The 18,790-nt window shown below is 56.8% G+C and overlaps 1 protein-coding gene across 7 annotated transcripts in view; it reads left to right on the top strand.

Annotated features, from left to right (window-relative positions):
* SLC45A3 (solute carrier family 45 member 3) overlaps positions 1,607–18,790 on the top strand; it is a 24,118-nt gene continuing 6,934 nt past the window's right edge. Inside the window, exons 1-6 of one of the 7 annotated variants that reach the window (XM_021377313.1) lie at positions 1,607–1,790; positions 2,075–2,192; positions 3,195–3,832; positions 15,688–16,088; positions 16,331–17,158; positions 18,148–18,413. In XM_021377313.1, the coding sequence (XP_021232988.1) occupies positions 15,929–16,088; positions 16,331–17,158; positions 18,148–18,413 (1,254 nt within the window). In that variant the 5' untranslated portion in view covers positions 1,607–1,790; positions 2,075–2,192; positions 3,195–3,832; positions 15,688–15,928. Of the gene's footprint in view, positions 1,791–1,850; positions 2,193–3,194; positions 3,833–10,066; positions 13,198–13,234; positions 15,256–15,687; positions 16,089–16,330; positions 17,159–18,147; positions 18,414–18,790 lie in introns of those variants that run through there. The other 6 variants (XM_021377309.1, XM_021377314.1, XM_021377311.1 and 3 more) reach the window with 6 other exon arrangements.

Below are 18,790 nucleotides of genomic sequence, written 5' to 3'. Positions count from 1 at the left end.
CCAAGCAGGGAGTGAAAGCTCTGCCAGTGTGGTTGTACTTGGTTCCACACAGTGACACGGGCCTTCATTCCCTTGAGTGGTGTTTATGGGCTGTCTGGGGAAGGCCTCATGTCCCTGTAAGCAAACAATTGGCGTACCCCATAGGTGTATGAGCAGGAGAGGGGTAGTGTGGGCACAGTGCTGCCCTGGCAGCCACCCCTGCTCACTTGGGACCATCAGAGCCCGCTGTGCTCACAGCTGTGCAGGCGCTGCCGCTGATGTGCTGCTACCTTACTGTCAGCGTGTATGTGTTGTTAGCGCTGCTAACAGGAAGCAATGAAATGAGAGGCAGTGACAACCATGCCCGGAGCACCCACCATCCCATCCTGCAGGTGCTGCACACGCTGCCTGCTTCTGCCTGGGCCAGGTCCCGCAGTGGGAGGCAGAGCTGGCAGCGGGGAATAAGAAGCTCGACTTCGTGCTGCTGGTGTGAGCAGAGCCCCGCGGTGCTGACCCTGAACTCAGCAATCCTGCGGGTGAGAGCCGTGTGCTCCGCTGCAAAGGAAGACCATGAAAAGAGCAGCGCTCGCAGCTATTGAATTGCCTGTGAGCTTCCCTGAGCAGAGGACGGGGGTAGCTCTCCCCACCCAAATGCGCGCCCTGGCGCTTTCCCAGCTGAAGTCATAGCTAGCTCTTTGGGGCTTTCTGTTATTTGCCTTCCACCGAGTTTCTGGCTCCAGCTGGAGCGCCAAAAAACTTTTTGCAGGAAACAGGAGTGTCGTTCCTCCTTGTGTGCTGCGAGCCAGTCCTGAGCTTTTCAAGTGACAACACGTGCAGGTGCCTGTCTGCTGCTTCCACGAGGGGTGAGTCCTTTCAGCAGTCGGGGAGGGAGCAGCTGCTGGGTGAAAACAAGGCCATCCTGCTGCCCCGAGCTGCAGTGCGACGGGGAAACGGGATTTCTGACCTTGAGAGCTACCAAGTTGCCCAAAGGAGGGACCCTGCGAAGCTTAAAAATAAAAATCCCCGTCGTGCTTCTGCAGCTGCTCGAGCTGGGCCAGCGTGCTGCAAAACACACGGCCAAGTATTGAATGGTACAAACTGACATCAGCCTTATGCTGACTGCTCGGCTGAAGGGCTCGCGAGCGCGGGCTGAGGAGCAGCTGCTTTTGTCAACCACGTCCTTGCCTGCTTTTCCCTCTCCTCTCTCCGTGCACTCTGCCTTGCTGCCGCTCTGTGGGTGCTCGGCGCTGGGGCTGCGTGTGTGGGTCAGGACGTTTGTTTCTCCTCAGCCCCCGCTTCTTTTTGGCTGCCGTGAGCCCAATTAAGCAGTTACTCAGAGCCAGACAGTGTGTGCGCGGCGATGGTCGGTCTGTCTGTCTGTCTGTCTCCCCCCCTTCTCGCACACATGCCATGTGATTTTAAGCAGTCATGTACCATGAATAATGTCCAGGGGCCAGGTCACAAGCTTCCCATAGCATGGAATTCATTTGCATACAATCCGAGCAATTACAAGTAATGAATAGATTAGGAAAACCAAACAAAACGAGAAACGATTCAGGCTGCTGCTAATTCCTCAGCAGAAAGGGGCGGGGGGGGGGGGGAGGGGGCGGGGAGGGGAAGGATCTTAAAATCTCGGTTGCTCGCTGACCCGCGGGTGCCGAGACCGGGACGGAGAGGGGCGGCCGGCCGATTCCCCCCCCCACCCCGGCTCGGCTCCGCTCCGCTCCGCCCGCGGCAGCGCATGCTCCCGCCCCCACCTGCACGTTTAAACGGCGGCGGAGGCGCGGGCGCTGCACCGGGACCGGGCTGAGGTAGGAGCGGGGATGGGGATGGGGATGGGGATGGGGATGGGGATGGGGATGCTCCGGCCGGGGGCGGCTCGCAGGGTTCGGGGCAGCGCTTGCGGCTTGCTTGCAGCCCAGGGGAGAGCTGCTCCTCCGATCCTCCCCGGAGCGGCCGCCCTGATCGAGTCCGTCGCTGTGGGAAAGCCAAACCCGAAAATCCGACGTGTGCGGAACCGGAGGGAGAGCGGCTGCGGGGCGGCACCTCTCGGCTCCCGGAGCCGGAGCGCTTCCCACGCTTCTCGTTGTTGCAGAGGCGTCTGCTGTGACCAAGTTCGGCTTAAGGATCACAGCAGAAGGTCTGGGGAGCGAGAGCTGAGCGTGCATCTCCCGAACCCCCCCCCGAGGACCTGCGGGGACCTGTGAGGACAGGTCAGTGAACGCTCAGAGCCAAAGGAAGCCAGCACGTGGCAGGAGGAGGCGTTCAGTGAGGGCTCCGCGTGGATTTGCTGCCGTGCCGCGTTGTGCCCTTCTCGGGAACGGGGGGAGCGCGTGGGGGTCGTGTTAGGTGGAGTGTCACCGTGTCACAGTGTGACTGCTCCGTAGGGTTCCCACTTTGGGCTCGGCTGCAAGCTTTGATGGTAGAGCTGTGTTCGCTGTTTGCGGCGCTTTTCTGCTGTCCCGTGGGTGACAGCTTTAGGAGGGAGAGAAGAGCGCTGGGATCGGGTCGTGCTTTCGCTGCGGCGGCGGGCAGGCTTGGCAAGGTGCCTGGCTTTCATGCTTGCGTTTAGAATAACAACAAGACCGAATTTGGAGGGGGGAGCATCTCAGGAGCGATTTTCCTGGTCCTCATTCGGACCTGTCTGTGGGCAGCACAGAGAAAGCAGCCAAGCTTAAGGCAGATCCGGGTCTGGCGCTGGCTTAGTCCTCCACTAAGAGGAGAGAAGAGTTTGTGTGTGTAACGTGAGAATGATCCGGGATTTATAAAATTAGAATACGAGCGAGAACTTCAAAAGCACCCAAATGACTTGGGCACCGAAGCCATGCGGGCGCTCCTGAAAAACGTGTACCAGCCTTGAAACAATTTCTGTTATTTGCCCTGCCTGCAATTTGCTTCTCGTTTTTGGGGAGCTGGACCTGCCTGGGCCGCGGCTCATGGTGCCGTCCCTCGGTGCAGGAGCTGAGAGCGCTGGTCCCCGTGGTGCCTTCAGCTCTGGAACTTATTACAGCACAACGCCGTGGGAGCCAAGAGGGCTTGGCTTATGGGATTTGGGGAAAAGGAAAAAAAAAAAAAAAGGATTAGAAATTTGATATGGATAGCAAGAATCTCTAGAGTTAATGGGAAATTAAATGAGGGCTTTGCAAGGGATATAAATCCCTGTATTTCGGGGCATAAGCCAAGCTTAGGATTTAGGGGGAAACTTCTCCTTGTAGGGAGTTTGTCCCTGCGCTGTCTGCTGGTGGGTATCTTCCCCTGCACCTCGCTATGTACGCAGTCTTGTGTGGGAGCATCTCCTCTTCTGGAAGAGCTTCTGGTTGAGCAAGCGCTGAGCCCGGACCTCGTGGCCGTGCATCGCAGCAGCCTGGGGATACCTGCACACAAAGCAGCGGTCCCACAGGCTCCTCCCTGAGGTTGTGGTCACCGTGACAGAACCAAACCAGAGCAGGTGCTGAGCGTATTGCAGACAGCGTCTTCCTTGGAAGCTCGTGGTCTGTTGTTGCCAACAGTGAGGGTGAGAAGCCCAAATCCCCGGGCTGGTGGCTGGGTTGGGAAGTGAAACCTTTCGGTCTGCTTGCTCTTTGCCAGAGTCCCTAGGGGACATGGGTGTGTGGCACACTCTCCTGCTAAGCATTCCCCCCGGGGTCACTCCATGGCCGCGTGTGTTCCTGCGTGGAGCGCGGCGTGGTGGCTGTGCTTTCTCTAAAATAAATAACCAAGTTTAAAAATAACAATAACCCAAGCAGCCCAGTCCCGTGGAGAAGCCGCTAGCAGGAGCTTTGCCGTTGGATGCACCGAAGAAGCTGGTTCTAAAAGCATCACATCTATGGGAGAGCGAAGCGGCAGGGCAGAGGTGAGTGGGTCTCCCTGAATGCGCTTTTGTAAATGCTCCTTGGAGGTGCTGGCTGCTCTGCAGTGTGCCTGCCTTGCCATGAGGACCTGAGCTATTTGTGTCGTGTCCACGAGGAGCTCTGGGGGTTTGCAAATCGCTTCCGAGAACCATACGGAAAAGTCCCCTTTATACACAATGCTGCCAATCTGCTGCGCTGTGCCGCTCTGAATGTGTTGTTTCCATAGCTCTGGAGTGGTGTAAAGCGGTGTAAGAAGCCGTGCAGGAGGGCCCGGGTGGGGGCTGTTTCTTGTGCTGCTGTTGTTCATCACTGCTTTAGGAGTTTCTGAATCTGATTTTGTGTTATAGAGCGGCAGAAAGTTGTTGATGTACCAACAAAGCTATTGGGCTGCTTGCTCCGAAAACAGAGTTATCAAGCACCCATTTTCTTATGGTTTTACACGTGCTGTTCCTTGGAGCTCCTCAGATTTGTGCCCTTCCTCCTTGTTTTCATATCTTAGGATGTCAGTTCCTTTCGCAGCCCAAAACCACGAGTTTAACATTTTGTCAGCCCGCGTGAGAGGAGAAGCAGACCCCACGAATACCACCTGGCAAAGTAAGAAACGCGATGTAGGAGCGCGGTGCGATGGCAGTGGCTGCTTTGCCTTGGTGCCGCAATGCGGGCAGTGATGTTGGTGCTCGGCGTGCTGCTCCGAGCAGGTTCTCTTTCTCCAGTTGCTGTCTGCACACCGACATGGGACAGGGGTCCCATCTTACATGGGAGGGAAACCTTCCTGGAGAAGCTCCTGAGGACAGCTCTTTTGATTTCAGAAAGCGCCAGCATTTGGGGGCTTGCAGGCGGGCTCTCATAGTTGCCAGTTTTCAAGTGTTCTGAAGGTGTGATGAGGATGGGCTCTGCAAAGTAATGGGGGTTGTTTGACAAGGAAACTGAGGTGGCGATGGGCAGTGGTTTTGGTCTGTGAGGTCTGAGGTTCTTCTCTGATGGAGGGAGCAGACTGGTTCCCCCTTCGCTCTGCTGGGAACTGAAGTTCTCCGTGGCTGTTTGTCTCCAGGAGTTAAGACTTAAGGAAAAACGCAAATATAATGAGCGCAGTGACTCAAATCCATGCGAGTTGTCAGCACTCAGAAGACGTTAATGTTCTTGCAGAGCAGGCTAGAGCCAATTTGTGCACGGTTATGGAGAGCATCCGGATCCTGCTTTAGATTTACGGGTTACGACTTCTGGTGAAAGGGTGCACGTAGTAAAACTCGGCCGTCGCGCTTTCGTTACCCAATGTTAGGAGTGATCCTGCTGGGATCTGACCTCCCACATCAGAGCAGCTGAAGCGATGCTCAGACCTCACACCCGCTGCTCTTCTGCCCTCTCCTCCCAGCTGCTCGTGTCTTATTGATAGGAGAAACGCAGAGGAATGGCTCGTTGCTCAGATTGGCAGTGGGTGGTGTAGATGCGCTCGCTCTGTCCTCTCTGCACGGGCACCAGGAGTTGCATGCTGCTGGCTTTGTGCTGGCTGCAGGGCAGTGCTCTGTCTGGAGCTGCTCTGATCCTCTGCTTGGAGAGAGGGGACCCAACGTGGCTCAGTGATCTGCAGTGCCCGGGCTGATGCGCTGCTGCTGCTGGATGTCGTCGGTTGGAGTTCTGCAGTGCTTATGGCTGCGCTGCCTTGGCCGCTTTCTGCAGGATGCTCCCGCTTCGCTTGGAGCGGTGCAAGCAGAATAAAGGATTGTTCTGCTCGCAGAGAGAGCGTCCTTGTAGGTCTGGGCTGGAGGCAGCTCGTAAATACAAAGGGATGGAGCACAAAGGAGCAATGAGAGGATGGCGGCTCTCCGTGCAGCGGTCCGCGCGTACCAGGTACCGGCTCGTGGTGACAGGAGAGGGCTTTGTGCGGGCGCTGTGGGACCCCAGAGGTGCACTGTGACAAACGGCTGCTGTGGGAGCAGCTGGAGCTGTGCTGGAACAAAAGGCTGCTGTGCTGCAGCCAAGGCCGGAGCAGCAATTATCGGGCTGGGATGGGTGGCTTTTCCTGGGGACTGAACAAAGCCAGGTTTGGGAGAGTGGCAAAGCGTAGTCTAGAGAAGGGGGACTGACCACGCAGGTGAAAAGAGGAGAGTGAGGGCAACTGGATGGAGGGCAAGTGGGAAGGGTGCTTCCAGCTGTGAAGTCCCTCAGCCCACGGGTATTATTTCAGGGGAAATTCTTGCAACCTCAGTGCCTGAGATCCATCCATCCACTGAACAAACTGCAGGAGAATGTGCTGTTTTGGGAGCAGCCCTGCAGCAGCCCCGGGGAGGGTGATTCAACGGGGCCTCTTTCATCTTTGATTTTGGTGAGTGCAGTCTACGTTTGTGCTGTCCCCCCCCCACCCCCCCGGATGCTCCCATTCATCACTGTCTGTGGCCAACGCTGATAGACATGAACAAAGCCTTTGGGGCAAGAGCAGGGAATGCTGACTATCCCCTCCGTGAGCAGGACAGTGCCACTGGGGCTAGTTAGCACATGCTGGTGTGGAGCCAGAACAGCTGGGGTCGGTGCTGGTGATAACCCCTGTCCTGGCTCTTACTGGGCATGGCAGCACTGTGCCAGCCCCACGTGGGTTACCTGGAGCGCCTTGCAGGGAGAGCAGAGGTCTTTCTGCTTCATGTGTAGCTCGCTGAGCTTTATTCCAGTAAACATGGGCAATGTGGAGAGAACGATCCTACTTCTACTCGGGGAGTCTGCAATGCACAATCTTCCTCTTAAGAGGAAGTTTTTCCTCCTGGAACAGGTTGCCCAAGGTGGATGCCCCGTCCCTGGAGGCATTCAAGGCCAGGCTGGACATGGCTCAGGGCAGCCTGGTCTGGTGGTTGGTGACCCTGCACTTGGCAGGGGGGTTGAAACTTGATGATCTTTGAGGTCCTTTTCAACCCAGGCCATTCTGTGATTCTGTGATGATTCCCATTTATCCTCTGCCACTACAGCAGACCCTATCAGCAAGCAGTGAGTAACTTTGGTGCTCAGATCATCTCCTGCCTGTCCTCCCTGATGGATTTACCAAGGCATGAATCTAACCAGCAAAAAGCCTGAGTGCCCTGAGCAGAATGCTCTGCAAAACCCGGGGAGCTCTGGCCCTAAACTCCATGCTTCATCACTGAATGCTGATAGCTTAAGGCTGGTACTCCTCCTGGAGCTGGAAATAGAAGCGAGCTGCCTGGCTGTAAGGAGAGGCAAGGAGTGAGTGGGGTGCACAATGCCTTGCTCCATTCGCTGCCTGTAGAAATTGCAGCTCTGAGACTTGTTTTCTCAGGAGGAAAAACCTCCCCTTCCAAATACCCAGGGCTGCTGTGAGTTCAGCATAGATGGCTGCAGCGTAATGCGAAATCCTTGCGTGTGCAGGGTCCGTGATGCATAAAACTGACCATGAGAACGAGGAAAGCAAAAGGCGCCTGAAGTTCCTTGTACCAATCTCTCGGCGAAACTCACCTGTCTTCAAAAATACCGTCTGATTGCTTCTTATCATTGCCGTTCTGTTTTTAGAGCCAGACCTCACGAGCACTCCATAGCAGTGAGGAGCAGGCTCTGGGCTGCTGGCAGAGCCCGTGCAGAGCTCCACTATCCCGGGTGCATGGACCTGCTGCTCCCAGCAGTGCTGCGGCTGCTCCTTTGCCTCTCACGTGCTCAGGGGCTGATGTGACGGACGGGGGCTGCGTGCTCACAGCTGTCTCGGGGCTGCTCCTCGCGCTGCAGAGGCTCTTTGTCTCATTCAAAGCCGTGACCTCATTTTTAGAGACAGAAAACACAGAGGGAGAAACCCGCCAACCTGCCAGCGGAGGTCAAAGGGCTGCCGAGCGATATGTTAGCATCCAGCTTCTGCAGCGGGGACACAAATAACTGGAGTTGCAGACCAGAAAATTACCATGAAGAAATGGACTAACTAGCATGTGATTACAAAAGAGCCCATTCGTTCTGTGTGTGTCCGGGACTCAAAGTCTGTCCTTTGAGGAAGAGCGCGAGGTCAAGCTCCCAAAACTTGGAGCAAAAGGAGCTGCAGAGCTCCGTGCCCGTTGCCTGATGCTACCCATGCAGCGCCGTGCTGCTGGGGCCGGCTGCTCTCCTCTCTTCCCCGTGTGCAGACCTGGGATGTTGGTCAGGCTCAGCTGTCCCCGTGACTGTCACAGGTTTCCAAGCAAGGCCAGAAATGGCGAAGCCATCCTGTGGGGTGGAAGTCCCGGAGCCGTGCTGGCGGCAGGAGGGGCGGCGGGGACTCAGGCGTGCCGTTACGCAGCATTAGTGCTTCGTTTGGAAACCACAAGTTCCAATTTCGCTTCCCGTTTTCCCAGCCCTGCGAGCAGACATGGCAGAGCAGACACGATGAAGCGGCCGGGATTTCCGCTCTCCCATCTCTTCTCGGTAACAGGTGGGGCATTTTTTTCTTCCAGTCAGCACCAGTGATTAAAGCTCAGCAGTTGTGTGTCATGCCCTCGGTGCTGAGCTGGGACGGCCACGTGTTCTGTGCACGCGCTGACAGCCGTCCTCCAGAGCTGAGCTTGCACTTCACGCCAGCACAGTGTGCCAAAGGCGGCCCGAAAATCTCACACCATCGGTTTCCTTAGGTACCCGCAGCGGAGGGAAGTGTAGACTCAATATCAAAGTGTTTTGGTGAGCGTGGTCTTCCTTTGGCTTTGCTCTGCTCGTGGGGGCACCCAAGGAAAGCCCACTGTGTGCATCAGGTGCTCTGCAGGGCTGTGTGGGACTCCGTGGGGTGACACATCCCGAGGTTGGGGCGGTGCTGAGCACATCCTTTGTCCCATCCCCATGCTCAGGAACATGGTTTAGCAGTGGGTTGTTAGGGTAGCATGGTCAGGCTGTGGTTGGACTTGACGATCTTGAAGGTCTTTTCCAACCTGAGCAATTCTATGATTCCACGATCAGGAGAGGGCTGGGGCTGCTCTGGGCACGGCCACCACCTCCCATTGCTTGCCAGCACATGGCAGCAGGGTGCACGCTGCCTCAGTGCTGCGGGGGTCTCATCCCCGCTGCCCCTCTCCTGTTCCTTGCTGCTCGGTATTCCCTTCACAACCAGCCCATTGTGCAGAGGGCTGCGGCAGCTGGGTGGAGCGTTTCAGGCTCAAGTGTAATCTCAGTGCCTTTAAAAGCCTTTGGAGCACTTTTTTTTTTTTTTACTTTTTCTTCTTTTTTTTTTTTTTCTCCCCCTCCCCTTCTGAAGAGGACAGCGACGCCAACAAGGGATAATTTGATGGATTGCTCCGCGGGGCTGGGTGGGGGGGGCTCTCCGTAATCCCCTTTGTGGACCCGCTGGCCAGGCACGGAGCAGGAGCCCCCAGCCCAGGGCAGAGAAAAGGCAGCTCAGCGGGGTGGGCTCTGCACGCTGACAGATAAATACGGGCCCTGCTCACACGGTGCCGGATATAATCTGGGCCCGTTACGGAGCTGCAGAGAAGGGGGGCACCTGGAGGGGGCTTTTCTTATTTGTGTGCCTTTCCTCCTCTCCTGTTGGATTTACGTGTTTTTATTCTTCTGCTAAAAATAATGATTAAAAAAAAGAAAGAGAGGGGGCGGGGGGGGGAAAGGCTGAGTCAGACCAAGTGATGGGCGCAGTGCTTTAAACACCAGAAATGAACTCGAGCAGAAAGCAGAACCGCATCATCTCTCGTTTCCCCCTCCTGCCCCAGAACGGGGGCTCCTCTCATGAATGAAAGCAAGAGCTCAGGCTGTGCTGTAGCAAAAGAAAGCTGCAGCTCTGACGTAGAGCCCCCAGCTCTGTCTGGGGGTCTGGGGCCGCTGCTTGCAGGCCTGGCACTGGCTCAGGATGGAGCAGCGCTGAGGAGTGATGCTCCACAGCCACAGCTCTGTTGGTGCAGCCACAGGAAGGAACGTGGAGTGCCAGGCGAGCAGGGTAGATCTCTGCTTCTGGAACTTATGTATGAGAGGTGCAGCATGGGCAGTGCTGCTAAGCGGGACAGGAAAGCATCCTTTCCTTATGTGCCTTCTTACAAAAATATTCTGACCCTCTCATCCATCTCATAGGGAGCTTTGTTTGCTGCTCGTAGCCCGTCCCTGGTGCCTTTGCTTTAACCAGCTGATCAAAAGGGGACCAATTCTGACCTGTTCCTCGTGCCCGTGCTGCTGCTGCAAAGCAGGGAAGGAGCTCAGATCTCTCTTGCCCTCTCTCCACTCTCAGGCGGCTGTGGATGGACCACGACAGTTCTGAGGTGGCAGGGCTGGAGGCTGCACCTCAAACCCCATTCTGGTGAGCTCCAGCATCCATGGATAAGGTGGCACGCTCTGGTTTGGTTGCCCACAGCCCCCCAAAAATCTGTGCAAGCGTGCGTTGGGCAGGGACCTGTCTGTCCTTCGGGGAACGCCAAGCACGAGCATGGCTGCAGCCTTTTGGTAGCTCTGAGAGCAGGGTAACGGCGTGGTGGCTGCCACACGGCACCAAAGCACAGCTCCCAGCCCCAACAGATTGCAGTGCCTCGTTACGAACAAACCACGTGGAAGGCGCTGGAGCTGCCCCACGGATCTGCCCTTTCCCCTAACGCATCTGTAGCACCCAGCACTTATCATAGCTCATATTATCACATCTTATATCTCCCAGTGTCCGAGCTGCTGGGTGCCGTGGGCTAAGGGAGGGGATTTCAAATGGGAGGGGGCACTCAGGTCTTGTTCTCGCCTAAGGGGATTTCCACCCTCTGCTGCTCGTTCCCTAAGCCGAGCTGCCGAGGCCGATATAATGGAGCCCTGAGCTCAAAGGAAATGCAGAGTTAATTCAGAGAGCCTAAATACATTGCAATTCTCCCATCGCTGCTTAATGACCACTCCCCTCTCCCCACACTGTGAATGGGGTCAAGGAGATTCGGCGGGGGGGGGGAAGGGGAGAGGGTCAGGAGAGGTCAGGTGAGTTTTCCATTTCATCCCGCGCGAGCCTGCCAGAGCTATTCTCCATGGTGTATTTCACATTCAGCGGCGGTGAATGGACACTGATAGCTGTGAAAGGATCTGGCACTGTATGAACAGCCCTTCCCTAAGCGCTCGCTCTTGTGCTCGCTCCCACCCTTTATTCCAAAGGGCTTCCAGGGAGCGGGGAATTAATAACGTTCATAAAGAGCCCCTTGGAAGGTTGGAAATGTAACGTGGCGGGTATGAATGGAAACCCGAGGGCTGACAATACCCTTCGCCCTCCCCTCTCTCTCTGCTGCTCACGGGGAATCCATTTCTGCATCCACTCTGCGGTGCGGAGGGGAGGAAAGGTGCGGGGCTGGGTCACCTGCCCAGCAGCACCACCTGCCTCCAGCCTTGGCAGTTCCATGGGGTAATTATTTCCCATATAAGAAAGAGCTCAGGTTGTGATGGAGCCCTGGCAGGTTGCGAGCAACAGGTGAATCTGATCCTCTGTGGTTGCTGCAGCTGTTGGTTCACCATGGGCAGGTGCGTGGCAGCCGTAAATTGGGGATGCTGCTGCTGCGTGCAGTTACATCTCAGCTCTTCTGTGCCTGTAGTGACTGGGAAGGCTATGAAGCAGCAAGATACAGATCCTCCCTGCACCCAAACTCTGCTTTTAAAACGTTTCTCAAGGTGCTGTGGGGTTTTCACCATCTGAAAGCAAAGGGTGTGACCTGGAGCCCGCTGCGGAGCAGCGTCTGTGCTGAGAAAGGAAGTGGGAGGTTAACTTTCTATGCACTGTATCGCTCAGCGAATGAGTCCCTACGTCTGATATCAACTGCACATTCAGTCTTTCTGTCTGCCCGTGCACCTGCTGGTGCTTTTCTTGAGTTCACATTGGGTTTCCTCCTGCCGGGCCGTGCTGCACCCGCAGTGCATCGAGATTGGGAGAACGTGTGTCAGAACTTTTCTGTAGCACGTGAGCGGGCGCAGGGGGACCAGCACGCGTCCCAGCGTGCCAGCACTCTGCCTGGGAAGAAATGGACCCTCCGAAGCTGTTTTCCTCAGCTTCACCCCTGCTGCTTCTGCTTGCTCCCTGCTGCTGCCGGGTGAGTTGGATGCAGACAGCCCAGCCCGCCTTCCTCCTGCCCTTCTGGGCACTTCCAGGGAGGGAAGCGGGGGCAGGAGGCAGCGGGGGTGCAGCCCTTGGTGCTGGGCAGGCTGGGGCGGGGTGGGTGGCAGGAGCTGCCCCGGGACCGCCCTCCTCCAGGTGCCAGCTGGAAGCCTCCTGCCATTGATCTGCTGTTTCTCTGTCGAGGAAGGGAAGGAAAAGTTCGGTTTGCAAACTCAAAACTAGAACAGAAAGCCAGGGTTTTTAAAGGTGCTTCGCTTCTCCTGCAGGAGGGAGAGGAAGAGCCTTAGTGCTCACAGCAGATAATGTCCCCATGGCACGAGAACTCGGTGAACAGCTGGGAGAAAGCCCCACACGTGGCTCCTTCTGCTTCTGTGTGCAGGAAATATTATGCAAAGAGAGGGGCTGCATGCCCCTTATTAGGGGGTGGCTGTTACCCTTGGCCAAGTGCTTGGCATTGCGTCCAAGCACTGTCCCCGCTGTAGCAGCTTGGAGAAACTGAGGCCAGAGGGCAAAAAGTGCTTCGTGTCCCGCAGCTTTCTGACCAGCCACCCCCAGCTGATGGTGGAGGGCTCCTTGGCACAAGGGGCACCAGGTCCTGCTGCACCGGAGAAGCAGTGCCCTGCTGGCTTGGGGGTGGGGAGTGAATGCTGCTGAGCTGCAGATCTCCCCCCGGTGAGACAAAGGGTCGGAGCAGCAGCCCCAGGCAGCCCTCCTGCAGAGCCTGCCGGATAAATCGCTCTGCACAAGGTTAGCGTTTTAAATGAGGTGTTAGGCCTTCTGCTGGGACTGTTACTCAGAGCCAGGTGTCACCTGCAGAACTGAAGGCAGCGTCTCAGCGTCTTGTAATAAAATAGTGATAATAATAATGCCCCGTTTCAGCGCCGGGCCCCTTAGCAGTGAGGAGCAGCGTGGTCCTTCTGCTGCGGGGCAGCAGCCCCATTTGCACATCCCTGCCCTGTCCGGGGTGGAGGAGCTGTTTGCAAAGTGCCAGCAGATCAGAGGTGACAAACATTGACACCAGCTTCGGGCAAAGTTCAGCTGTGAGCCCGTGTCCTGGCATTTCCTTCTGAGCTGCTTTGGGACAGGAGCCCTGCGAGGCTGCTGCTGGCAGCCCCTGTTTGCTCAGCACCACGCACGAGGGGCCCAGCACAGGTGTGGCTGTGCTGCTAATAACACTCCACGTGCTGTTATCAGGAGGCAGGGAGGGCCCTGAAACCAAACCCTCATGTACCTGCCGCTAGGTTCCACCTCTGCTTGCCTGCACACCACTTAAGCAGCCTTTCCTGAATACTGTGTACCCGGGCTTGGCTCAGGGGACTGCTGCAGGGATCTGCTGTCCCGCTCGGCGTGGAGGAGGTGAGTCCTGGCTCCTGTAAGCCTCCCACATCTCCCTTTTCCCCCCCTCGCAGACCAACAGACCAAGTGTCTTTTAGAGTCTGTGCTGGCTGTTCCTCCCAGCTCAGCCCCTCTGTGTCCTGCGGGCAAAATGAAGGGGTAGGTAGCGAGCACAGGGACAAAATGCAGCTTAAAGAGGAGGAGGTGCGTCATCATCTGCTGTCGCTGTGTCTGTGACTTGGTTGATGCTGCTAAGTTCTGATCTCTGGCTGGGCATGGGTATCACCACTGGGTACAACGGGATCTGTTTCCTCATTGAAGTCCTCTGAGAGTGTGGAGTGGGGAAGAAACGGGTCTCTTCTTTTTTACTGAGGAGAAATTCAGCCTCTCTCCCTCAACCTGAAGTTCTCGGGCAGATGGGGAGAGGTGCAGCTTCCCTCTTCCTTCCCGGCGCTGGTTAATCAGTTCAGGTGATATCACTGAGATAAAGGGCAGAAGATTTTATTTCCCCGTGCATATGTGTGCGTGAGGCACCTTCTACCTTCCATTCAAGGTGGGATGCGTTTCCCTCTGTGAGCTCTCCACACCCCGGGCTACAGCAGTGGGATTTCAGCAGCTGCTGCGTGTCCAGGTGATGCAGCTCAGAGCGGTGCTGGCTCCGTGGGCTTTGCCTTGTGAGCTGCTTCCTCCAGCTGCCAGCACGGAACCTCGTGCTGCCAGAACCCAAGGGCCACAGCTTAACGTCCCATCCCGGGGCTGTCAGCCAGCTGGGTGCCCATCGCCAAGGAGCAAGGCTGAGACATTCTGTGTCTGGCCCACAACTAAGGAAGGTGGTTGCTGCCCCCAGTCGCTTCCTTGCACATCAAGTGCCTCTGAGCATAGCTGGGGCCTCCGAGAGTTCCTTTGAAGCGATGTGCAGAGATTAAAGACAAGCTGCTGCTCCCTCCCCTCCTCTGTCAGCTTGCTGTTTGACCTTGAGCGACTCATTTAAACGTTCACAGTTGTTAAAGGAAGATATCCTTTGTGACAGTCAAGGTCTAAGGGAGCGTGGAGGGGGAAGGTGAAGGGTTCTGGTAGGGAAATAATCAGTGCTTATGGTGTGTAATTGGCAGCCTGACAGCTCCTCAGCTGGGGAGCTGCGCCTCTTCCCTGCCGCAGTGAGAGTGATGCTTCTGTCCTTGGAAAACCTCACTGCAGCTCCTCCAGCATCGCCCGGTCACCTCCATCACTGGGAGCTGGGGAGGGGGACACACTTTGGCCTGGAGTTGTTCCCTGTAGGAGGGGAGGTCTTTTCCTCCAACTGAGACAAAGAATTTAGAGGTGGGCAGGACCATGAAACTGGATTCTCACCTTGTTCCTCCTGCCGGGCTCACCCTGTGCCGTTAAGGAAGGGCAGTGCTGTACCAGGCATCTGCTGCAGCACGGGGCCGTGCACAGGGACCTGCACAGCCACCGCTTCCCTGCACCCAGGGATGGGGCAGGTGCAGATAAATGGCTCCTCCTGAATGCCCCGGGGATGTCGTGCTGCCGCAGCACCCAGAACGTGGTCAGATTCCAAAACGCAATCAGGATGGCGTCTGGGCTCATTCAGAGAGTGAGGTTAGAATGGATCGATCCCTGGGAATGAGGCTGGTGTTCGTTTTACTCCTGAAGCAACGTCTGTGCCGGAGCTAAACATCCCTGCTGCTAACCCCGCTGCCTTTCCCAGCGTAACCACAGACCGTCCTCCTGAGATGCTCATAGCAAAACAGTTTGGTGGAGGGGGCTGGATGCTGGAAGCCTTGCGGTGTGACTTTGCTTATGGCTGGCACAGTGGCAGGCTCCTTACAACTTCTAAGCAGCACCCGCTGCCTTCCCTTAGCTGCTCAGACCCCATCCGGATCCGGTGGCCTCTCCCCTCGGAAGAAGGCTGGGGAAAGGGAGCGTGTTACAGGGCAAATAAATGACTCAGACTAATGAGTAAGGTAATTGCCGCTCACTGGTAGACAAGGCTAAAGTGGGTCAGGTTTGTTTGTGAAACTCCACGGAGGCACCATCTGTTCCCTGCGCCCCGTGCTGGGGGCTGGCAGCGGGATTTGGGTGAGTGCTTCCCCGGGAGCTGGGCAGGAGGTGTCCCCATCATTAAGCCACGCTGTGGGTCTCCAGGGAGCCCCTGTGTGGCTGCGGGTTCTCCGTCCTCAGACAGGAGCTCCTAATTGATTTCAGTGGGAGAAGGGACGCGATGTCCTTTTGGAGGATCTGGCCTTTGTGTCTCTGCTACCACTGCAGGACGAGGCTGAGCGGGACACTGAGGGTCATTAGACCTCTCGTAGCCCGAAGGCGAGATGGGATTTTCCCAAACCATTTCTGACAGGTGCCCATCTCACCTGCCACAAGCTCTTGGAGATCAGCCCGGCGCAAACGCAGCTCTCCCATGGGCCGCTGGTCTCCTTCAGCTGTGATGTGTCCGTGTGGCACCCGGTCTGAGCCCTTTCCCCTGCCCCGTGTCTAACGAGCTCTCTCTCCTCCCAGAGCACAGCACGTGAGCAGAACGGGGAGCACGCAGCAGATCCCTGCCTGCCTGCATCCAGACTTGACATTACCGGGACCACATCTCTCAGCAGGAGGAAAAGACGCTTCGTTCCCCGATGCTAAAAATGGGAGGCAGCATCCGTCCAGCAGACCGGGAAGGGAAGCTGCAGACCTCACCTGTGGGACAGCCCGGGTTGTGCCGCAGCCGCAGCGCCGCAGCACGCGGGCAGTGAGGGGCAGCATGGCTCTCGGCGTGCTCCTGCACAACCGCAGGGCTCAGCTCCTGCTGCTCAACTCGTTGACGTTCGGCCTGGAGGTCTGCCTGGCTGCCGGCATCACCTACGTGCCTCCGCTGCTCCTGGAAGTGGGCGTGGAAGAGAAGTTCATGACCATGGTGTTGGGTAGGCAGTTTCTCCCTCGCCCTCGTGGGACTTGGTTCTCCTTTGAGGGGTGCACGAAGGTGTGCAGGTGCATGTCGGGGGGGGGTTGTTTGTAGGATACCAGGGGCAGCCTTGTGTTTAGGAGGCTGTGACCCAGAGAAGCCCACCGAGTTCCAGAAATGTCCCAGGATTTTGTCACCACGCACACAGACGGGCGACCTGTCCAGTTCTGTCCCCTAACGCTGCTTCTTTCTCTGCTCCAGGGATAGGACCCGTCCTTGGCCTGATTTTCGTCCCGCTGGTCGGATCTGCCAGCGACCACTGGCACAGCAGCTACGGCCGAAGGCGGCCGTTCATCTGGGTGCTGTGCCTGGGCGTCCTGCTGAGCCTCTTCGTCATCCCGCACGCCAGCAGCCTGGCCAGCCTGTTCGCCCTCGACACTCGCCCGCTGGAGATTGCCTTCCTCATCCTGGGCATCGGGCTGCTGGATTTCTGCGGCCAGGTCTGCTTCACCCCGCTGGAGGCTCTGCTCTCAGACCTCTTCCAGGAGCCGGATAACTGCCGCCAGGCCTTCTCCATGTACGCCTTCATGATCAGCTTGGGGGGCTGCATTGGCTACCTGCTTCCAGCCATTGACTGGGGGGCCAGCTTTCTGGCCCCGTACCTGGGAGGACAGGAGACGTGTCTCTTCAGCCTCCTCGCTGTCATTTTCCTTGGTTGTGTGCTGGCCACGCTCTTTGTGACCGAAGAAGCAGCTGCCCAAGCGGATGCCCTGGATGGGCCAGCGCTGAAGGATGCTCTCCCTAAGCCCTCACCCTCTGCCTGCTGCTCTTGCCGGCTCTCCAGGAGCCTCCTGCAGGCCAGGCACGTGATGCAGGCCCTGAGAAACCTCTGCACGCTGGTGCCACGGCTTCACAGCCTCTACTGCCGCATCCCCAAGGTCATCCGGCGCCTGTTCGTGGCCGAGCTCTGCAGCTGGATGGCACTCATGACTTTCATGCTGTTCTACACGGACTTTGTTGGGGAAGGGCTGTACCATGGTGTCCCCAGAGCCAAGCCAGGCACAGATGCCAGGCGTCGCTATGATGAAGGTTAGAAGTGAACTGGGTTCGCTTTTTTTTTTTTTTTTTTTTTTGAGGCTACAGGAGTCGTTAGTGGGAGCTAGGAATGGGTTCAGCTCTGCTAGTGATGCAGAACACATCACAGGAAACTAGTTTCCTCTGCAGCTGGGGGTCAGGAGAAAGCATTCCGCCGTGACCCACAGGGGATCAAATAGGGGAACGCATCTTTCCCTTTGAGCTACCAAGCACAGGAGCAGAGCTGGCAGTGCAGCCCCGGCCTGGGGCTCCCTGTTGTTGCCTGCTGTCCTGTTTGGTGGCTGCCTTGTGCCAGAGCCCTGACTCCACCATTCAGCCCTTCCTTCCCCCCCACACACATCTAAGTCTATTATTCCTGGAGGCACTTCCCTGGCCCTCCTCCTCCAGCTGTGTACCTTGCCCTCCAGGTTTTCCACTCGCTGCCTCTGCAGTACACTGCCTCTTTGTGCCGAGTGTCTGTTTGACTTAGAAGGAGCTTAATTATTATTTAACACTTGCACTGTATAGCTTCCTGCAGGTCAGGGCTCCATTGTGCTAGCAGTCACAGAAACATGTGTTGTGTAATGATCCTTGCTTCAAGGAGTTAATGGTTTTAATTCCCTGAAATCTGATAGATCTTTGCAAAGGGTAAGGTCCGGATTGCTACCGGATACGGCAGTTGCTTAGCGGTTGCTGTATACTTTCCCTTGGCTTGAGCACAATTTCTTGCTCCTTTTGTTCTGTTGCTGCTTTAGGCATCAGATAACAGATCCTGGTTTATGAGCAGGTGACAGATCCTGGCCTAGAATAAGGTGAGAGCAAGAACTTCACAGGAGAAGAATGCCATTGGGATTCCCACCTCCCACTGCCCCTCCAGTCAGGCTGGGGAGCCCAGGAGCACGTGTAGGCAAAGCTGTCAGACACTGCAGGGATGCACTGAAGCCGAAAGGTGCTTGGCTGCCCGAAGCCGTTGTGGCAGCACCTGAGCCTCTCTTTTCCTGCAGGTGTCCGGATGGGGAGCTTGGGACTCTTCTTGCAATGCGTCACCTCCATCTTCTTTTCGACAATCATGGACCGGATGGTGAAGCAGTTTGGGACGCGGGCTGTCTACCTGGCCAGCGTGGTGTTCTTCCCCGCTGCTGCCTTCGTCATGTGCCTCTCCCACAGCGTCACTGTCGTCACCATCTCCGCCGCTCTGACGGGCTTCACCTTCTCCGCGCTCCAGATCCTGCCGTACACGCTGGCGTCGCTGTACCACCACGAGAAACAGGTGGGGACCCGCTGCAGAGCTGCCAGGGCAGCTTGGGCGGCCTCTTCTGCCATTTGTGCACTCAGCTCAGGCCGTGCAATGGGAGCGCACGCGTGTGTTCAAAGGTTCTGCCCCGGCGCCTCTCGTCCCCAGGCTGTGTCTTCTCCGAAGATTCCCACGGCGTTGAGAAGAGAGTTCAGCAACTCTCTTCGAGAAGTGAACAAGAAGTGGGGGTGGGAGTAGGACAGGAGAGAGAAGCAAGTCAGAAGAGGTCCCACATCCCTCTGCGCTCCCCGTGCTTTAGGGAGGCGGGTGCAGGTTTCTTATTCCCATTTGTTTTCTGCTGCCGACCTGAGGCCCCGCTTACAGTTTCTGTCCATAAAATGAAGATGGGTGAA

The sequence above is a fragment of the Numida meleagris genome, chromosome 25 (assembly GCF_002078875.1).
Source record: "Numida meleagris isolate 19003 breed g44 Domestic line chromosome 25, NumMel1.0, whole genome shotgun sequence".
NCBI classification, from domain to species: Eukaryota; Metazoa; Chordata; class Aves; order Galliformes; family Numididae; genus Numida; species Numida meleagris.
This window is presented reverse-complemented; position numbering and strand designations above follow the sequence as displayed.